This window comes from Lytechinus variegatus, chromosome 1, assembly GCF_018143015.1.
Source record: "Lytechinus variegatus isolate NC3 chromosome 1, Lvar_3.0, whole genome shotgun sequence".
In the NCBI taxonomy this organism is placed as follows: Eukaryota; Metazoa; Echinodermata; class Echinoidea; order Temnopleuroida; family Toxopneustidae; genus Lytechinus; species Lytechinus variegatus.
In genome coordinates, this window is record NC_054740.1 from 91046711 (window position 1) to 91063731 (window position 17021).

A 17021-nucleotide genomic window follows, 5' to 3' on the forward strand; every position below is an offset into this window, starting at 1 on the left:
CTTTGTTCAAATAAAATAAAATTTGAAAGTAATTTTCACTCTAACAAACATTATTGGTAACTGGGATTGATTAATAATCTTAACATTTAGAGTAAGGTTATGAATTGGTTTGATTTAAGAACTTGTTACCAGGGACTCTTCTTAACTGTCTCTGTTGATCAGGAACACCATTTGTAGAAATAGAAGATGAATGTCCTCCAGTGAGAATTAAAAAAACTTCCACTTCACCATGAAAGTCCTTTTTTAGCTGTCAACAGATGAAAATGAACAAGCTCTCTGGTGTATGATAATAGGCTGTGTATGTAAATGCATTCATATAGAAGCATATTTAGATATTCAAACAAAAATGTTTTTAATCATCCTAATTATTAGATTTGATATGTGCCTGGATGATCACATTAAAACTGTATCACTCTCCAATGGGACAATTATTATGCAATCAATTCAAAACCCAAATCTACTCTGCATCTATTGTACAATGCTAACACTATACACTACTTTGTAATCAAAAGTGCTGGTTTTCTAAAATTGCAGAAATTATATATCATTTGTGTAAGAATGTTGGAAAGAAAAAGCAATTTCTTAAACAACCAAATCATTATTGTTTATTTCATTATTTTTTCTTCTGTGTGAGATCAGAAAATTTAGTGTAAGAAAAGAGAAATTATTGGAAAGGAGTAGAAAGGGAAAAAGAGAAAAGTTAAAGGTAGAAAGAGAGAGAAGCAGAGGAAAGAGAGAGAGAGGGGGCAGAGAGGAAAGGGGGATGGAAAGAAGAGACTGGGCATAGTGGGGATGGAGATAAAGGTTGATAATATATTTCGGGAAATAAAACATGAGTTGTGCAAAGAAATTAAGAAATTGAATGAGTTGAAAGTTTAAATAGAAATGTAAAAGAGAACTACTACTGTGGAGCGTTGTGGCCCAGTGGATTAGTCTTCGGACTTTGAAACAGAGGGTCGTGGGTTCGAATCCCAGCCATGGCGTAATTTCCTTCAGCAAGAAACTTATCCACATTGTGCTGCACTTGATCCAGGTGAGGTGAATGGGTACCCAGTAGGAAGAAATTCCTCAAATTCTTGAGCGCCCGATCAAGGTAGCCGTGCTAAAGCCGGGGTAATAATAGCAGGGCCCACAGGAATTTCGGAACTGAAGTGGCTACCCTGGGTAAATATGCCGCTATTATTATTATTATATTATCAGTAATCATGGTAAAATAAGATGAGGGTTGAAATTAATATTCATTCCCCTAATGATCTGAACGGGGGGGGGGGGGGGGGGCATTTTATGAAAGTTATCAGCACTGATGATTTCAGTGGATCCATTCACCTGATTGGCTTAGAGGCACCTGCCTTTGATTGTTACTATTGTAATTGTCAGAGGAAGACAACTTGTCAGTGCTGACAACTTTTATGAAACAGTCCCCAGGTGCCTGTTTCAAAAAGATCTACTGGTGTAACTTAACTTTTGCTTGGGTTTTTATTTTATACTGGAAAAAAGTATACTGTAAATGCATATATTAACTATAACCATGTTATAATATGGGATTTTGTTGAGAAAATGAATCCTTGTGAATACTTGTTTAAATCTTTCAGCTCTTTCCATTCATTCCTTTTGCTTTTCTATTCTATTATTATTTTTTTGTCACACTCTTCTTCTTTCAGAGTAATTAAGTGCTACCTATTCAAGATTGCAGATGATAAAGATAAACGCACTGGTTGAGTGTGTATGTGTGGAACTTTTCACATACTGTTATTTCATAATAAAACCTATCAATAATGTTGTTGCAGTGAAGGTAGGTGCATATACATTTGCTTTGCTTTTATTTGTTTCAATAGCTTGTTTACGTAGTCCGCCACCACAAGCACTGAGCGCGTGCCGCGAGTATTACGTCATAATTACTTTATTAGATCGGTGAGGAATTAAGCTTGACTAGCACGTGTTTATTGTTTACATTTTCACAATGCGCTAGTTTCGGGTCACGCCGGTCGTCGGTCACTCACACCGGCACCACATCAAATTGCTTAGATATCCAGATCGAATTCCCCGAAAGGGAGTTGAATTCTGGCCATGGCATTGCTGGATTCTAAATTCCAGCCTTGGCTAAATGTTAGGGAACAACTCGAGCACATTTTAAGAACTACAGATCCAGAAGAACACTGCGTTATGGTTCCCTATGGACTCCAGGTAAGTTTAGTACCGTACTGCTACGCAAATCGTGCGTAATGCCTGCCCGAGCTGGTCCGGTGGTGATCATTGAGTTTCTGTAGCGATGATAATTGTGTTGTTGGGAGAATCGAAAGGATTTCATGAAAGTCAAGGGAAGGGGATTGGAAGGTTGAGAGTAACTTTACAACCCAATGTCATAATCGATTTTGAGAGTATGGATACACACTGTAGATCTAGTGTTAGAACATGGAGAACAAAGCTGAAGGCATCACATAGTCACTCATTCAATGAACAAGGTTATGATATAACATAGTCATATCATACTAGTCATAGTTCAGTTCATGACATTTTAAAATGGATCGTGTCCAGACACCCCCCATACTTTGATACTAGATCAAGTAGAAGTACTATACTATAGTATTAGGAACCAGACTATACACTGCATTTTTACAATTTTTATATATATATTTTTATTATTACCATTTACCTGGTAACTCCATTTATATCATGCATATGATGTATAGATTATTATAGACAGCTGGCAGCCGTCTGTTTAGAGGAGTTTTTTAACCTTTTTTTTTTTAAATTTCTCCTCGTACACAGACGGCTCGCTAACGTGCAGCCACCATTAGGGGACTTGCAATGCAAAATCCCCCCGTCGGGGCTCTTCAATTTTTGTCTCTAATGAATAAAAATTTTGACAAATTACATGCCTAAAATGCAAATCAATATTCCCTCTTGACCTTAATTGCCAAAAAAATGGAGAAAAATCAAGTTAAAAAGGAACAAAAACAGTGACTTATCTCGGCTGTCTCGCAAATTCACTTCGCTGTTTTATCCGATGGCCATTGAGTCCCCTGTATAGATTGCGCTAGAACTTCGGTCTCTGTATTTGGTGAGTGAAGCCAACGGAGTTCAGCTGAACAACCAACATAACAGAGACCGAAGCTTTTGGTCTAAGATTATTACATAAGCCTAAGGTTCAGTTCTGGATGTAGCATCTTCTGTTCCTCTGTCCAGCTCCTGGTGACGTCAGAAGAATTGGCGCGGTCCTGGGGAGGAAATTTATAATCAAATTTAAATTCTGCATTACGCCACCAAAAATCAGTCCTTTTTTCTTCATTACGGCGTTGTGGCGTGTGCCTTAGTAATCCAGCTACATCATGTATGTGAGGAAGTTACAAATTGATGCAGAGGTTCGAGATTCGAGCCTTGGTCACGTCTTTCAGATGGTGATGTAAAGGTTGGTCCCAGACGTAAATAATTAATCTGATTGATACACGTCTGACAAAACTCAAAATACACGCACATTAGGGCCTAGCCCTTTTTTGTAAGTAGGCCTACATTTTTCAAGGTACACAATTTTAAAGTAATTGGCCAGCATTCTGAATGAAATTTTAACTCTTGGTAATGGTAAGACATTTGACTAGATGTGTACTCAGTTGTTACATTTCCGAACAAGACTGCAATTCCAGGAATTTTTTTGCAATATTTCATTAATCAATTGGAACTTCCAATTGATTAATGAAATATTGATATTTGGAAGTAATTATTTGTAAATAATTATCTGTAATTATCTGTAAATCCAGAGCAAAAGATTATGTTTTTATCTGCTTAAGTGTCTAGACATCTGACCCCCATCCTGAATAAAATAATAGATACAAGGGGTTTAATTGAAACTTTTAATAGTAGACAGCTGAAATCCAACTAGAGGATTTAAACATATATTTGTTCACTTTTTTGGAGGTTTCTCCTCCAACACAACTAGTCATCTCACAGTTTGAGGGATTGATGCCCCATACGATAGATTATATACTGTTTCTCTTAAAAAAAAACAGAGTTTAGTTTAAATACCGGGGTTGAATAACATTGATTCTTATTTTGTTATGGGATGTTGTTCATTACTAGATTCTGGTTATTTTCAAAACTTTACTCATTTATAAATCTATCTTTCCATGAAAAATGTATTAAAAGCAAAAATGCATAATTGATGTGTGTGTGTGGGGGGGGGGAGGAATTGGTCCCCTGTAGAGAGTGCTAAAACAGAATGGTATAAAGGAAGATGTAGTGAAGCAAGATAGTCCAGTAGAAGAAATGATGAAACAGAGAGACTGAAGTTTTGGTCTAGTAGTTAAGCTAATAAAGATATTCTGCTCTGATGCAAACAATGTTTTTTTTACCATTCATGCATGTAGGCCTAACAGGTAGAACTTGTAGCAGTATGGCTACTGTCCCCAAATTTAAATCTGGGAGGTGCAGGGGATACCTCTTTTAGATCCTAGTTATGAAAGTGTAATCTTGAACGCTGTATGTAATAGTTTATTGAATTTGAAATAAAAATTTATTTATTTATACAGGGCTCCACACTAACCCATTTTTTCTACTGGTCCACCCTATTCATGTCGGACCAGTAGATACCCAGTTTTTCAAATTTTTACTGGTCCGAACCTAAAATCTACTGGTCCCAAAAAATGAAGAAAACATTAAGAAAAGGCGCAAGTTTATTTGTCTAGCCTTTCGTAACCCCCCCCCCCCCATGAAATGAAGGAATGAAGGACAAAAAGAAAGCAAGACAGAAACGAAGAAGGAAAGAAAGAAAGGAAGGAAGGAAGGAAAGAAGGAAAGAAAGAATAAGAGAAAGGAAGAAAGGAAAGGGAAGAAAAGAAAGAAAGAAAGAAAGAATAAAAAAGGAAGGAATGAAGGAAGTTAAAAAAAGAAAAGGTAAAGAAAGGATAGATGTGAAGGAAGGAAAGAAAGAAAAAACTAAAGAAGGAAAGGAATGAAGGAATAAAGAAGGAACAAAAATAAGAAAGAAAGAAAGAAAGGAAGGAAGGAAGGAAGGAAGGAAGGAAGGAAGGAAGGAAGGAAGGAAGGAAGGAAAGAAGGAAAGAAAGAAAGAAAGAAAGAAAGAAAGAAAGAAAGAAAGAAGAAATGAAGCAAGCAATACAGAAAGAAAGAACAAATCCAGAAAGAAGTAAAGGAAAGAAAGAAGCAATAAAAAAAGAAAAGGTTAAAGGAGAGATGGAAAGGACAAAAGAAAGAAAGAGAGGAAGGAAGGATTGAAAGAAGGAAGAAAGGAATTAAGGAAGAAATAAAGGAAAGGTAAAATGATCAATAGAAGGAAAGAAATAAATAAATAAGGGAAGGAAGGAAATACGCAAGCAATAGAATTAAAGAAAGAAAAATATCAAAAAGAAAGAAAGAAAGGAAGAAGGAAGGAACGAAGAAAGGAAGGAAGGAAGAAAGAAAGAAAGGAATGAAGGAATAAAGAAGGAATGAAAATAAGAAAGAAAGGAAGGAAGAAAGGAAGAAGGAAGGAACGAAGGAACAAAGAAAGGAAGGAAGGAAGGAACGAAGAAAGGAAGAACTAAAGAAGGAAAGGAATGAAGGAATAAACTTTGATAAAGAAGGAATGAAAATAAGAAAGAAAGAAAGAAAGAAGGAAGGAAGGAAAGAAAGTGAAAGAAAGAACCGAAGAAGGAAAGGAATGAAGGAATAAAGAAGGAATGAAAATAAGAAAGAAAGGAAAGAAAGAAAGAAAGGAATGTAGGAAGGAAGGAGGAAGGAACGAAGAAAGGAAGGAAGAAGGAAGGAACGAAGAAAGGAAGAAAGAAAGAAAGAAAGAAAGAGAGAAAAAAAAAGAAATAGAGAAAAATATTAAGGATAGAAAGAATGAAAGAACGAATTAAAGAAAAAAAGGGAAAATAAAAAAGAAAGACAGTAACAAAACAAATTAGGGAAGAAACAAAGAAAGATTGAAAAGAAAGAAGGAAAGGAAGATAGGAAGAAAACAGAGGAAGAAAGCTAAAACTATTATCACAAAATAATTTATCAATTTCTTTTTGGCTCAATTAAAATAGCTACGAAAGAAAGTCAGAAAATAAATTTTTCAACACACACATAAATGCATATGTGGGGCTAACTTGTATTCAGACGATATCACCCGAAACCCGATCTGTTTGAACCAAACAAAAGTGAAAATTTATCCTTTTACTGCTTACAAATGACAGAGTTACTCCAATTTTTAAGGAAATATGGACATTATAAGAGCCTTTCATGAGTATGAACCGCGAATTTTGACAGTTCTGTGAGAGATTTCTGCCAGAGTTTAGCCGAGCTTCGTTCGCGCAGCCAGTAAAGAATTTACCACGTGAGTTGTGTGGCTGGCTAGCTACATATGTACATTGTATCTGCTCTAGTAGCAATTACGTGTGATTCATTCTGTGTGTATTCTGTGTGTGAATGACAGAATTTATCGGGGGGAATGGTTTTGCAGTGAATTTGACCATTTCTGGAAAAGTTATTGGCCCAACAATGGTTTTTATTACTGGTCATGTCGGACCCTTAAAATCTTGCTATTTTTGGAAAAATTACTGGCCCGACAATGATATTTTTACTGGTCATGTCGGACCAGTAAATCTTCCTATTTCTGAAAATCTACCGGCCCGACAGCGATTTTTACCGGTCTGGGACCGCCGCTAGTGTCGAGCCCTGATTTTGGTCAATTGAACATTAGTACTATAGCTGTTTAGATCCCAAGATTTTTTCTATTTTATAGCTGGCCCAAACCTTTCATCATCGTCATGTGATCAGATGTATGACGTTCTATCATTGCACCAATGGTAACATATATGTAACTCAAGTAGACACTGGTGTCATCAATGAAGTCTACTTTTGGTGTGTCAGCACTTTGCCTGATGAGGAGGTCAAATGTCAAAGGTAATTTTTTTAATGTGTTGCTTTTTAATTGTCTCTGAAAAAAATGAGATGGTACTAATAGTTTGCTAAAATCATTTTTTGATATGAATACAGAATTTACAAAAGTTTGTGATCATGGTTAAAGAATAAATTGAATGTTATTAATTGTTAACTGAGAGTTTAAAAAAAAGGTTTAAGTGATTGGAATTATGAAATTTTATTGACCATTTTTTTGAAAAAATGAGAAAGGAACAAATGATCAATAATGATCTTAAATAAAAAATTGTTGATTTTTTTTAGAAATATAGTCAGTTTAAATTAGTTCAGGATTCAAAGTTCATGGTTGACAATAGCCTAGTTGACAAGATTGTTTTAAATCACTGGCAATATTATTAATTATTTGCTTTAAGAATATATCATATATGCTTCATAAAATGCCAAAATAAATTTACTCATCCGTCTGTTGAGATCCATACATTGAATTAAATACGTTCTTCAAGTAAGTGACTGGGCTGTTTATTGAATGTCTTTAATCACTAGCCATTGATGTTTATGTGTAGATGCAAATGTATCTCTACATTTTTATTTTCTTTCTTCAATTGCCTTAGAATCAAGATAAACACTCTCATGTCCAGGATTATATTTGTACCACAACATAGGGTGAGTTGCAATGATGGTATGGTACTTGAGTTTGTCACTTTTACTTTCACCGCCATATTTATGCTTGTTGTAAGAAGCAAACTAAAAAGTATGAATCTATAATATTTGTCTTCAATTCTAATTTTTACAAAGATTTGTTCAGGTATCTACAATATTTTATGGAAGTGATTTAAATAATGTATTAATTGATTCCTGAAACTATTGCTAAAAAACAGCTGTTCTTTATTCCTATGATACTAAATATTATCAAATAAAGAATGAATGTAAATGGATCACATATGTACATTGATAATAACTTTTTTTATTTCTTCAGGTATTTGTTGGTTATTCCCCTGATGTGACTCTGCATGTATTTAGTGATCTCAATAATAATTGCATGGAACTCACTCAATCACACTGCTCAGAAACTATACTATGGTAAGTATCTTTCAAGATTCAAGATTAAAGATTTCAATCTGTTTAAGACACAAATAATTTATCAAAATTGAGATGTGATTTCAACAAATAAAATAAGATATTGGTATAGAAAATTCAGATTATGATCAATATGAAGATTGGTCGATTTGTAAAAATAATATACATTTGAATGACCTTTGGTTGAATGGTGAAGAAGAAAAAAGTTTAATTTTTATTGGTTTGCATTTGTCTAATTCTCTTCAATTTCCAGTATGGTATATAATGAAGACATGGATGAACTTGTGACTGGTGGCCGAGGATTTTTACAAGCTTGGAAGATGACCCATGTGGAGGTTAGTCTATGATCTTCTGGGATAACTTTTTGATAACTGTGATTCACACCTCAAAATCTTTTAGTATAACAATCTTTCGGCGTGGATCTGCATGATATACTAAACAGGACCTGATAACTTTTAGGCTAAAGTATCTAAAATTGATTTGAGTACTTTATTAGTGATGTCTTTTGGACATCATTTGCAAACTATTATCTACTTTTAAAAGTTCATCAACTAAAGCAGGTATCAAAGGTTGGCTCCTGGTTGTTTATATATAGGTACAGAAAGGTATCACTGAATAACAAAAAAGAGACTATTTGGAAAGATTTGACAAAAACAAAAGAGATTATCATGGTTACTTTCAAATTGATTGTTCTTTGCATGCAGATCCGTGACCCTCTTGTTCGAGGTCGGCCAATCGAAAGCGAGATTACAGAAGATGACTGGGTTAGAGATGTTCGGGTTGATCGCAAACGTCATCAATTATTTGCTCTTTGTGATGAGGGTATTCACATCATCAATTACATCACAAACAAAGAGGTTTACTGCATCAAGAATTGGCATGCATCTGCTCTTACTTGGTAAATGCACATGGTTTACTTGTCATAGTAGAATTATGTGAAGAAGGAAACTAATAATTTGAACTGGTTATATCACTATGATGCCTTCTTGGTACAATAATGCAGTATTCAAAGCTCTAGTGCCTTTGTCACATCAAATGTCATCATATGTCTCTAAACAGTACAGCATTTACAATTGTTATGAGGAGAAATAACTGCTGTTAAAAATATTCAAAGAAAACCCGGGAGGGATTTGAACCCATGACCCCTGTGTTACTAAACCAATGTTTTAAACCACTTGACCACCAGAGCGCTCTTGTGATCTTGATTCAACATCATCCCATGAATTGAATGAGCGAAAAATATCTTAATGCTTTCTTTAATCCAACATGTTAATCAATATGACATGGAAATTTGATGACCTTGTGTATTAAAATGATGTCATTTTTATTTGGCAGATGCATGTTTTCTGTCCATCCTATTTTTGTGATGATAGAGGTCATGAATATTTACCTTAAAATACACCTTTTTAAAAAAAAATATTAGAATGAAATATGCAATGTAGTTTCAATCTGGCAGTGGAGGAGGCATGACATTGGACTGTTTGGAGTCGAGGATCCATCTTGTTTGGCTCTTTCACTTTTATATCATTTTAAGTGTGGGCCTACATGTATGACAGTTAAAGACCGTTACACGTTCTTTCAAATTTGATACAACTTCTAAAGAGAAGGGATTCAATAAAATTCTAAAGAATGTTTCATATGAATTCATAGAATCCTCACAAAAGTAGAAATGTTAAGTTTTATAAAGGTTAATGTAGGATTACCTTCAGCATCTTTTTCTTTTACGTTAATGAAAACAAATTAGAATCTTGATATAATACCTCACATTTACTTTATGGGTTTCATAATATTAGAAGGCCACAAAGACAAGTTATGTGTTTTATAATTCATAAACCAGGTTTTCTCCAATCATTTAAAAGAGAGAGATATATTACTTTGCTCTGGCAGTGGAGAAGGCATAACTTTTGAGTGTTTGTGCAGTCAAGAATCAATCTAGTTCAGCTCTTTCACTTTTATATCAGTTTAAGAGTGGGCCTACATGTACGATTGTTACATGTTCTTCTTTCAAATTTGATACAACTTCTAAAGAGAAAGGATTCAGTAAGATTCCGTAGAATGCTTCATATGAATTCATAGAATCCTCACAAAAGTAGAAATGTTTTACAAAGGTTAATGTAGGATTACCTTCAGCATCTTTTTCTTTCGCTTTAATGAAAACAAAGTAGAATCTTGATATAGTCCTTCACATTTACTTTATGGGTATCATGCTGTTCCTAGAAGGCCACAAAGAAAAGTTATGTGTTTTATAATTCATAAACCAGGTTTTCTCCAATCATTTAAAAGAGAGAGATGTATTGCTTTGCTCTGATGTCATTTGAACAACTGTGTTAACGTTAGTATTAACATTTCACAATTCCTGGTACAGCAATAACTCTGAATATATTGTCAAAGTAGCAGACATCAATTATTGTTAGGACAGTAGATATATGTTATATTACATCAGGGTGCTGTCTTACACCCACATTAACTACTATTGAAGCTTATAGGTACAGTGTTTCAACAAATAAATGCTAAGACCTCAATACTGTATGCAAATACAGTGAAAACTGAGAAACTATCTGCATATATTTGAAAACTTACTCTAAATGATTTCATTTGCATGAAAATCCCCATGTTCTATCACTTCCCCATATTTCTTCAAAGGAATTCTATACAGGGTACTTAAAGTAAAATCCTTTAATTCTGAAAGGAAACCGGATATCTTTTAAGAACACATATTTTCTTTGTCTTTTAGTTTTGTTTTCTACCGCAAGCTTGAGTACTGCATCACAGCATCTATGGATGGGGCAATTAAGGTCTGGAACGCTGTGGTGTTTAAGGAAGTCCATCAATTCATCGGCCACTATACTAGTGTTACTGGTTAGTTAATTTCATATGATTGAAAGTATTTCCTTTAATATTTACTAGACTTTTTTGTGATAGGCAGAAGTAGACCTTCTTGCATTTAAACTTTACCATGTAGATGATGTCAGTAGTGATAATAGTAATAATGAATGTAACTTGCATCTCATTTGACTTAAGAGAGTCTTGATGCACTTAAAGATATGTGACCAGCCACCCCCAAACCAACATTAAGTTGCCAGGGAAGGTTCTCTGTAAATAGCCAAAGTGATAATTTTGTCTTCAAATAGCAAAAATGAGAAAATAAGCTAATCTGAAAGAGCAATTCTTCTTTGTACTGTAAATTTGAAGTTATAAAGTTAAAAAGGAAACATGCACAAGTTTCTTTGACACCATTTTTTGGGACTGCTATCTCATCTCTGTACAGTTTTATGTAGGTTATCAGCACTAATGTTCTATAACAGTTGCTGTATTAGCAAATACCAGTGCATCTAACTGATTATCAAACCCAAAAATTTCACTGATATTATCATAGCTGAATACCAAATATCTATAGCCCTTGCATCATTTATGTGAAACTTGGAAAAGCAAAATGAAATATTATCTGGAAATATATCATTTAGTGTCGGATTTATCAAACATGAATATCATTGTATCATACTGGTATTTTCCTGTGGAAAAAAATTATGGTGATACAATATACACAACTTATATTTTTTGTATTGATTTTTTTGGGGTCATGCAGGTCTTGTTATTCATCCTGCGGATCCTCTCCTTATATCAAGTTCTAAAGATGGAACATTACGGATCTGGAGGCTGGATACCTTTGAATTGGTTAGTACTCATTGACTGTTCAGTTGCCAATTGTGTGTTGCACGCTGTTAAGTATATATACTATTTATTAGAATGAGGAGAAAGAAAAAAAAGAAAAATGAATGAAAATATCAACTAAACTTGTATGTAATTTGTTAAATAAAAATGACAACAATAACAGTAATGGCAAGTCAATATTCAACACACTGCAGTTTTGAAAAGGTATTTCATGAAATAAGACCCTAAAACACAAAAAGGCATTCAGATGTTTTGATGATTTTGTGATTATGAATAACCGATCAATTAACAATTTTGTTTTTATACAGGTCTGATAAAAATACTTTTTTATATGGATAGCACTGTTGTAACTTATCTTTCGGAATAAAAGGATATTATTTAAAAAAAATTATAATTGATGCTGTTCTTTGATTATTTTCATTCACAGACTCATAGGTTAAATGTAGGGGAGAAAGTATTAGGAATGAAACTGGCAAACTCCAATCAACTTTACTATTACACATTACATGATATTAAAGTGTGGAATTTCAATTTGGTGAGTACTGTATTTACATGCACAGAATCGTAAAAACAATGACCCGTGTTCTGAACTCAGGTTTAAAGTTGTCGTTTAACTGTTAAAAGTCAGTTGGGGCACAATCCCTAACAATTTATTAACTCATTTGACACCCAAATGATGAATTAAGTATTTTGAATTATTTTTTTTCATTATGAAAGCAAAATATTAAAAATAAGAAATATACAAGAGAAACAGAATTTTTGAATTTTTGGCTCCCCATAATTTTATCACAGAGTTAGATCCTGGTCTAAGTTAAACCTGACTTCAGAATACGGGCCTATAAGTTTGAAAGATTATGTAATGGCACTTTCATTCCATTTTAACTGTCAAGCTTCATTTGTAATGTTTTGTAAAAGTTCAATTTCTCATTATGAAATCCATGGATTACTTGGTTTTGATAATGGATGTGGTTATACTTTTCTTCCATAGTTTCATCATCTATTCACACCAGTAAGGTCTTGTGTTCACAAGCTAGCTAGGATTACCAGTCCTTCTTCACCATCTAGAATACTATGTGCAGCTGAGGTGAGTCCAGGGTCAAAGGTCATCCTCAATTATTAGACTTTCATGAAATCAGTAAACATTGATATGAAATTATTCATTTTTTTAAACAAAAAAGTTCATTTATGATTGTTACAGTTTAATTGATGAATAATTGAAGTTTACATGTTCTCATTCAATTGGAGTTTTTAGATAATAATAATTATACTTGCTTATACAGTGCGTCCCACAAAAAACGAAACCGAGATTTCGGCACATCAAAAAATTGATGATTTATCATAACTTAATCACAAATACAATAGACAAATGACCTACCATTTTAAAGCTTAGAATCTCCTCTTTCATCTAAAATTACTTACATTATTTCTCATTTACGCATGAGTGAGCAAAAACAATTTGAAAAGGATATTCCCAAAAGTCACTTGGCGGGCCGTATCTGGGTTTTAAAAAGAAAACCACATTGTTAAAAAGTTCAATATCTGCTCTTTAATTTGATACCTCAATTACAGAAAATGGTCAAGGAATAACAAAGTTCTGGTTGTTTGAAATAAGGCTTGAATTTCAATAATTTCATAAAATGAAGAGGTTTTACAGGCTAGCGTTCAAACTCACTCGACACTCCGTTTTGTTCACGATCAGCCATGCATTAACTCTTTTGTTACCGTGCGATATCTTCTGTGGGAAACTTGTGAAAACACGTTTATTTAATGAAATTATGGAAATACAAGCATTGTTTCGAGGGATCATAACTTTTTTACTTCTTGACCATTTTTTGTGATTAAGGTATCAAATAAAAGAGCAGATATTGAACTTTTTAGTCATGTGACTTTCTTTTTGAAATTTAGATACACCCCGCCAAATAAATTTTTGGCATTCTTTCTTTGAATTGTTTTTGCTCACTCATGCGTGAATGAGGAATAATCTACGTAGTACCAGGTGAAAGAGGAGATTCTAAGCTTTACGTTGGTAGGTCATTTGTCTATTTTATTTATGATTAAGTTATGATAAATCATCACTAAATCTCGGTTTCGTTTTTTCTGGGACGCACTGTATAGCGCTTAATACTTACTTTGTCAGAAGTCTCTAAGCGCTCTACAGTATATGCAGCATAATCACCCTGGCTTTAGCAGTGCAGCTGTTACGCGCGCTGCGTTTCAAGGAATAAATTCCTGCCAGGTACCCATTTACCTCACCTGGGTCGAGTGCAGCACATTGTGGATCAATTTCTTGCTGAAGAAAATTACGCCATGGTTGGGATTCGAACCCTCGACCAGATATACATGTATGATCCCTTTTATTACTGATTAGTTCAGGGATGAACATTCTACTTTTAGAATTTAATTTAATTATATTTTTATATACTATATTGATATTGACTTCTTAGTCTTTACCTTAGCAGAAATTTCATAGTGGATTTCATTTTTCAAAGTTTATAAGCCCTCTCCCCATAACATTGAATTTGATCTCTGTATTGGTCATTGCTTTCATAAATATGATATAACCCCAAACTGGAATATATACCGATTGGTATCCTTATACATGTTTTTTTTTTATAATTCATTTAAATAGGATGGTGGTGTGCGATTGATATCGGCTGTATCAGGGACAGAGCTTACCATCATATATCCTATGCCATCTTACCAGGTGGGTTGGTTAAAAACATTCATGGACTACATCCAGGACTAAGCCTGAGTCATATCGATTATTTTGAAAACCGGTGTTCGACAGCTCTAATTCGATCGAACATCGATGCATCGAATATTGAAGGCGGGGAAAATTTAGTCTTTTGTTTTTGCGTCGATGCGATGCGCTTTGCATATGCACTACGCACTGACGGTATGCGCTGGCGTTGGCCGGGTGAGCGTTGCACAAGCAGATGACAGAGCAAAGTTCGTTTGTATTTTCCATGATCACAAAACACACAAAAAAGGCCGGGGACCAAAGCAGAATTCTTCCCAAAATATCTTCAACAATGATATTTGCAGATGACAACATATAAGTTCAAAATGAAACAATAATAAAGACATGAATCACGCAGAGTCGATCCGAATGATTTTCGGTCGACTAGCATTCGCAGTCCATTCACCAGCCCCGTCCGCAGCTCCGTACACTCACTCTCCCGAAACGACAGGCGTGCTTGGCGTCAGCGCCAGCAAACAAGTGCAATCAACGGAGAGCGCTGTACGTAACTTGCCTGAGATTGTGTAGTTGGATCCAAAATGAGCTCCAAATAAATTTATGGGAATAAATACGTAATTTTCTCTGGATGGTCATTTGAATTGCTATTCAATGCTGATATAACGATTGTGAGGAAAGATTGTGGAATATGAGTTATGACGATGTTCGAGAATTAATCCTGATGACAATCCAGTTTTTTTAGACGCAATTATGAGCATGCGATCAAAATAAATACGAATGTTTCGAATCGAGCCCTAAATTCATCTAAATTATTACGATTTAACAAGATTTTATGGTCATACTAAGAATATTGACGATGTCAGCAAAGTATGTTATGTTCATATGGAAGAAATAATACTGGGATTATTTCTATTGTTATTCCATCTCTGGACGTCTCCTCCAAGCTCCGAGAAAATAAGCACAATGCGCATGCGTGTTTGATGACGTATGACATATTTTCCCATTCATGAAATCAGAGCCCAAAAATGGGCACAAACTAGCTTCAAATTGATGGGAAAAAATATCAAACGCAATTTTCTCTGTTTTGTCATGTTAAATGTTATTATATGGTGATATTACGAACTTGAACAGAGTTTTTGCATGTAGACAATGTTCGAGAATCAATCCTGACGTGATGATTATTTTTTTTAGACAAGTGCACTAGCTCGACTCAAGTCAAGTCGATCGTCATGAGATGTCCGCCATTGAAAATTGAAACGAAATACAAACGTTTCACATCAAGCTCTAAATTCATATTAATGATTAAATGCAAATTATTGTTAAATATTACGATTAAATAATGTTCTATGGTCATGATTTTAATATTGTTCATGAAAGCAAGATTTATTTTACGTTGATCGCGTCAATTTCCGGCCATTTTCTGGTTTGATTAAAGAACAGTACTGCGCATGCACGATCGATGGCCATGACTTCCATTCATGAATTCATCGTGCATAAATTATCTCGGCACGAGCAGACGAGTAAGACTCGAACTATGATCGAAATAAACTTCAAATTAATGGTGAATAGCATCATAATTACTCATTCGGTTTCATTTTGGGGGCAATAGAAATCAAGTAAGTAGTAGTAAAGTTGGACATTACTGATATTTTGATGATTGATTGTGTAAACCAAACGAATCGGCCGGCCGACGTATTTTTTTTTTTTTTTCGATGCACCGATTTTGCAAAATCTGCACCGGTGTTCGATGACATCGATCGAACACCGATTTTAAAATCGATTCGACTCAGGCTTATCCAGGACATGAAATATTTTCATCATGAGGAAGATAATGGATACTGTATTATTAAACTTGTCAGAAGATATTAAACATTCTCTTTAAAACATTAAACAGTTATATAGTCACCGTCAGAGAAAGGGGGGGGGCAGGGGCCCGGGATGTAAAGCTTATTGATTAACGGTGGGGCTGATATATAGCGATTGATGCTACACAACAATCAAGTCTGTCTAAAGATCAATCGTAATTCTGAGCTTTATGTTTCAGGGCCTTTTCGCAATCATATCAGTGATATTTACAGAGAATGAAATTGGTAATTGCTGAGCATAAAACAGTTCCCTGACAGGCCTAACTGTAACTCATATTCATCTCTAGCTGATATGTTTTCAGACTTGCCAAGTAAAAGTTGTTGATGAAGTCCCTTATAGCTTCATTCAAAACACCTGCAGCTAGTATGAAGTTGCAAGTTAATGATGTTAACATAAACCAGAATTTTTAAATGCTGTTTTTTTTTCATCCTAGCCAGGAAGATGCTGATCTGAAAAAAACTTCAAATCAAAGTTTATTAATATAGACAAGCAATGACATCCAGTGAAGGGTCTTTTATGATATTTTCTTTGTAATATTTTTTTCTGTAGGTGCTGACTGATATCGTCTATGACCCCAAGAATTCTCTGATCTTCACTGTTCTTGAGATGGGTGATGTGTTAATCTTTGATAGTTCTACCAATCCATGTCAGGCTAAAGAACTTCTGGTACCCATGATGCCTGAGGAATCGGTTATAAGTCTAGCCTTAGTCAAATTGGTAAGATAATCCCGGAGGTGTGTCATGATCTTCCTTGTGAGTCATTGAATGGTTAACTGAAGTACACAGAAGTCCAGGTAATGACGGTGACGGTGACGACTTTGATGATGATGAGGATGATAATGATGAT

General features: G+C 34.6%; 1 protein-coding gene across 1 annotated transcript in view; it reads left to right on the forward strand.

The window, feature by feature from the left end:
- The first annotated feature begins 2011 nt into the window (after window positions 1-2011).
- Window positions 2012-17021, forward strand: part of LOC121428393 — a 47351-nt gene continuing 32341 nt past the window's right edge. Inside the window, exons 1-12 of the mRNA XM_041624995.1 lie at window positions 2012-2184; window positions 6725-6885; window positions 7473-7524; window positions 7838-7941; window positions 8192-8273; window positions 8643-8836; window positions 10673-10797; window positions 11525-11613; window positions 12038-12145; window positions 12599-12694; window positions 14240-14314; window positions 16724-16891. Coding sequence (XP_041480929.1) covers window positions 2068-2184; window positions 6725-6885; window positions 7473-7524; window positions 7838-7941; window positions 8192-8273; window positions 8643-8836; window positions 10673-10797; window positions 11525-11613; window positions 12038-12145; window positions 12599-12694; window positions 14240-14314; window positions 16724-16891 — 1371 coding nt within the window. The 5' untranslated portion in view covers window positions 2012-2067. The remainder of the gene's footprint in view (window positions 2185-6724; window positions 6886-7472; window positions 7525-7837; window positions 7942-8191; window positions 8274-8642; window positions 8837-10672; window positions 10798-11524; window positions 11614-12037; window positions 12146-12598; window positions 12695-14239; window positions 14315-16723; window positions 16892-17021) is intronic.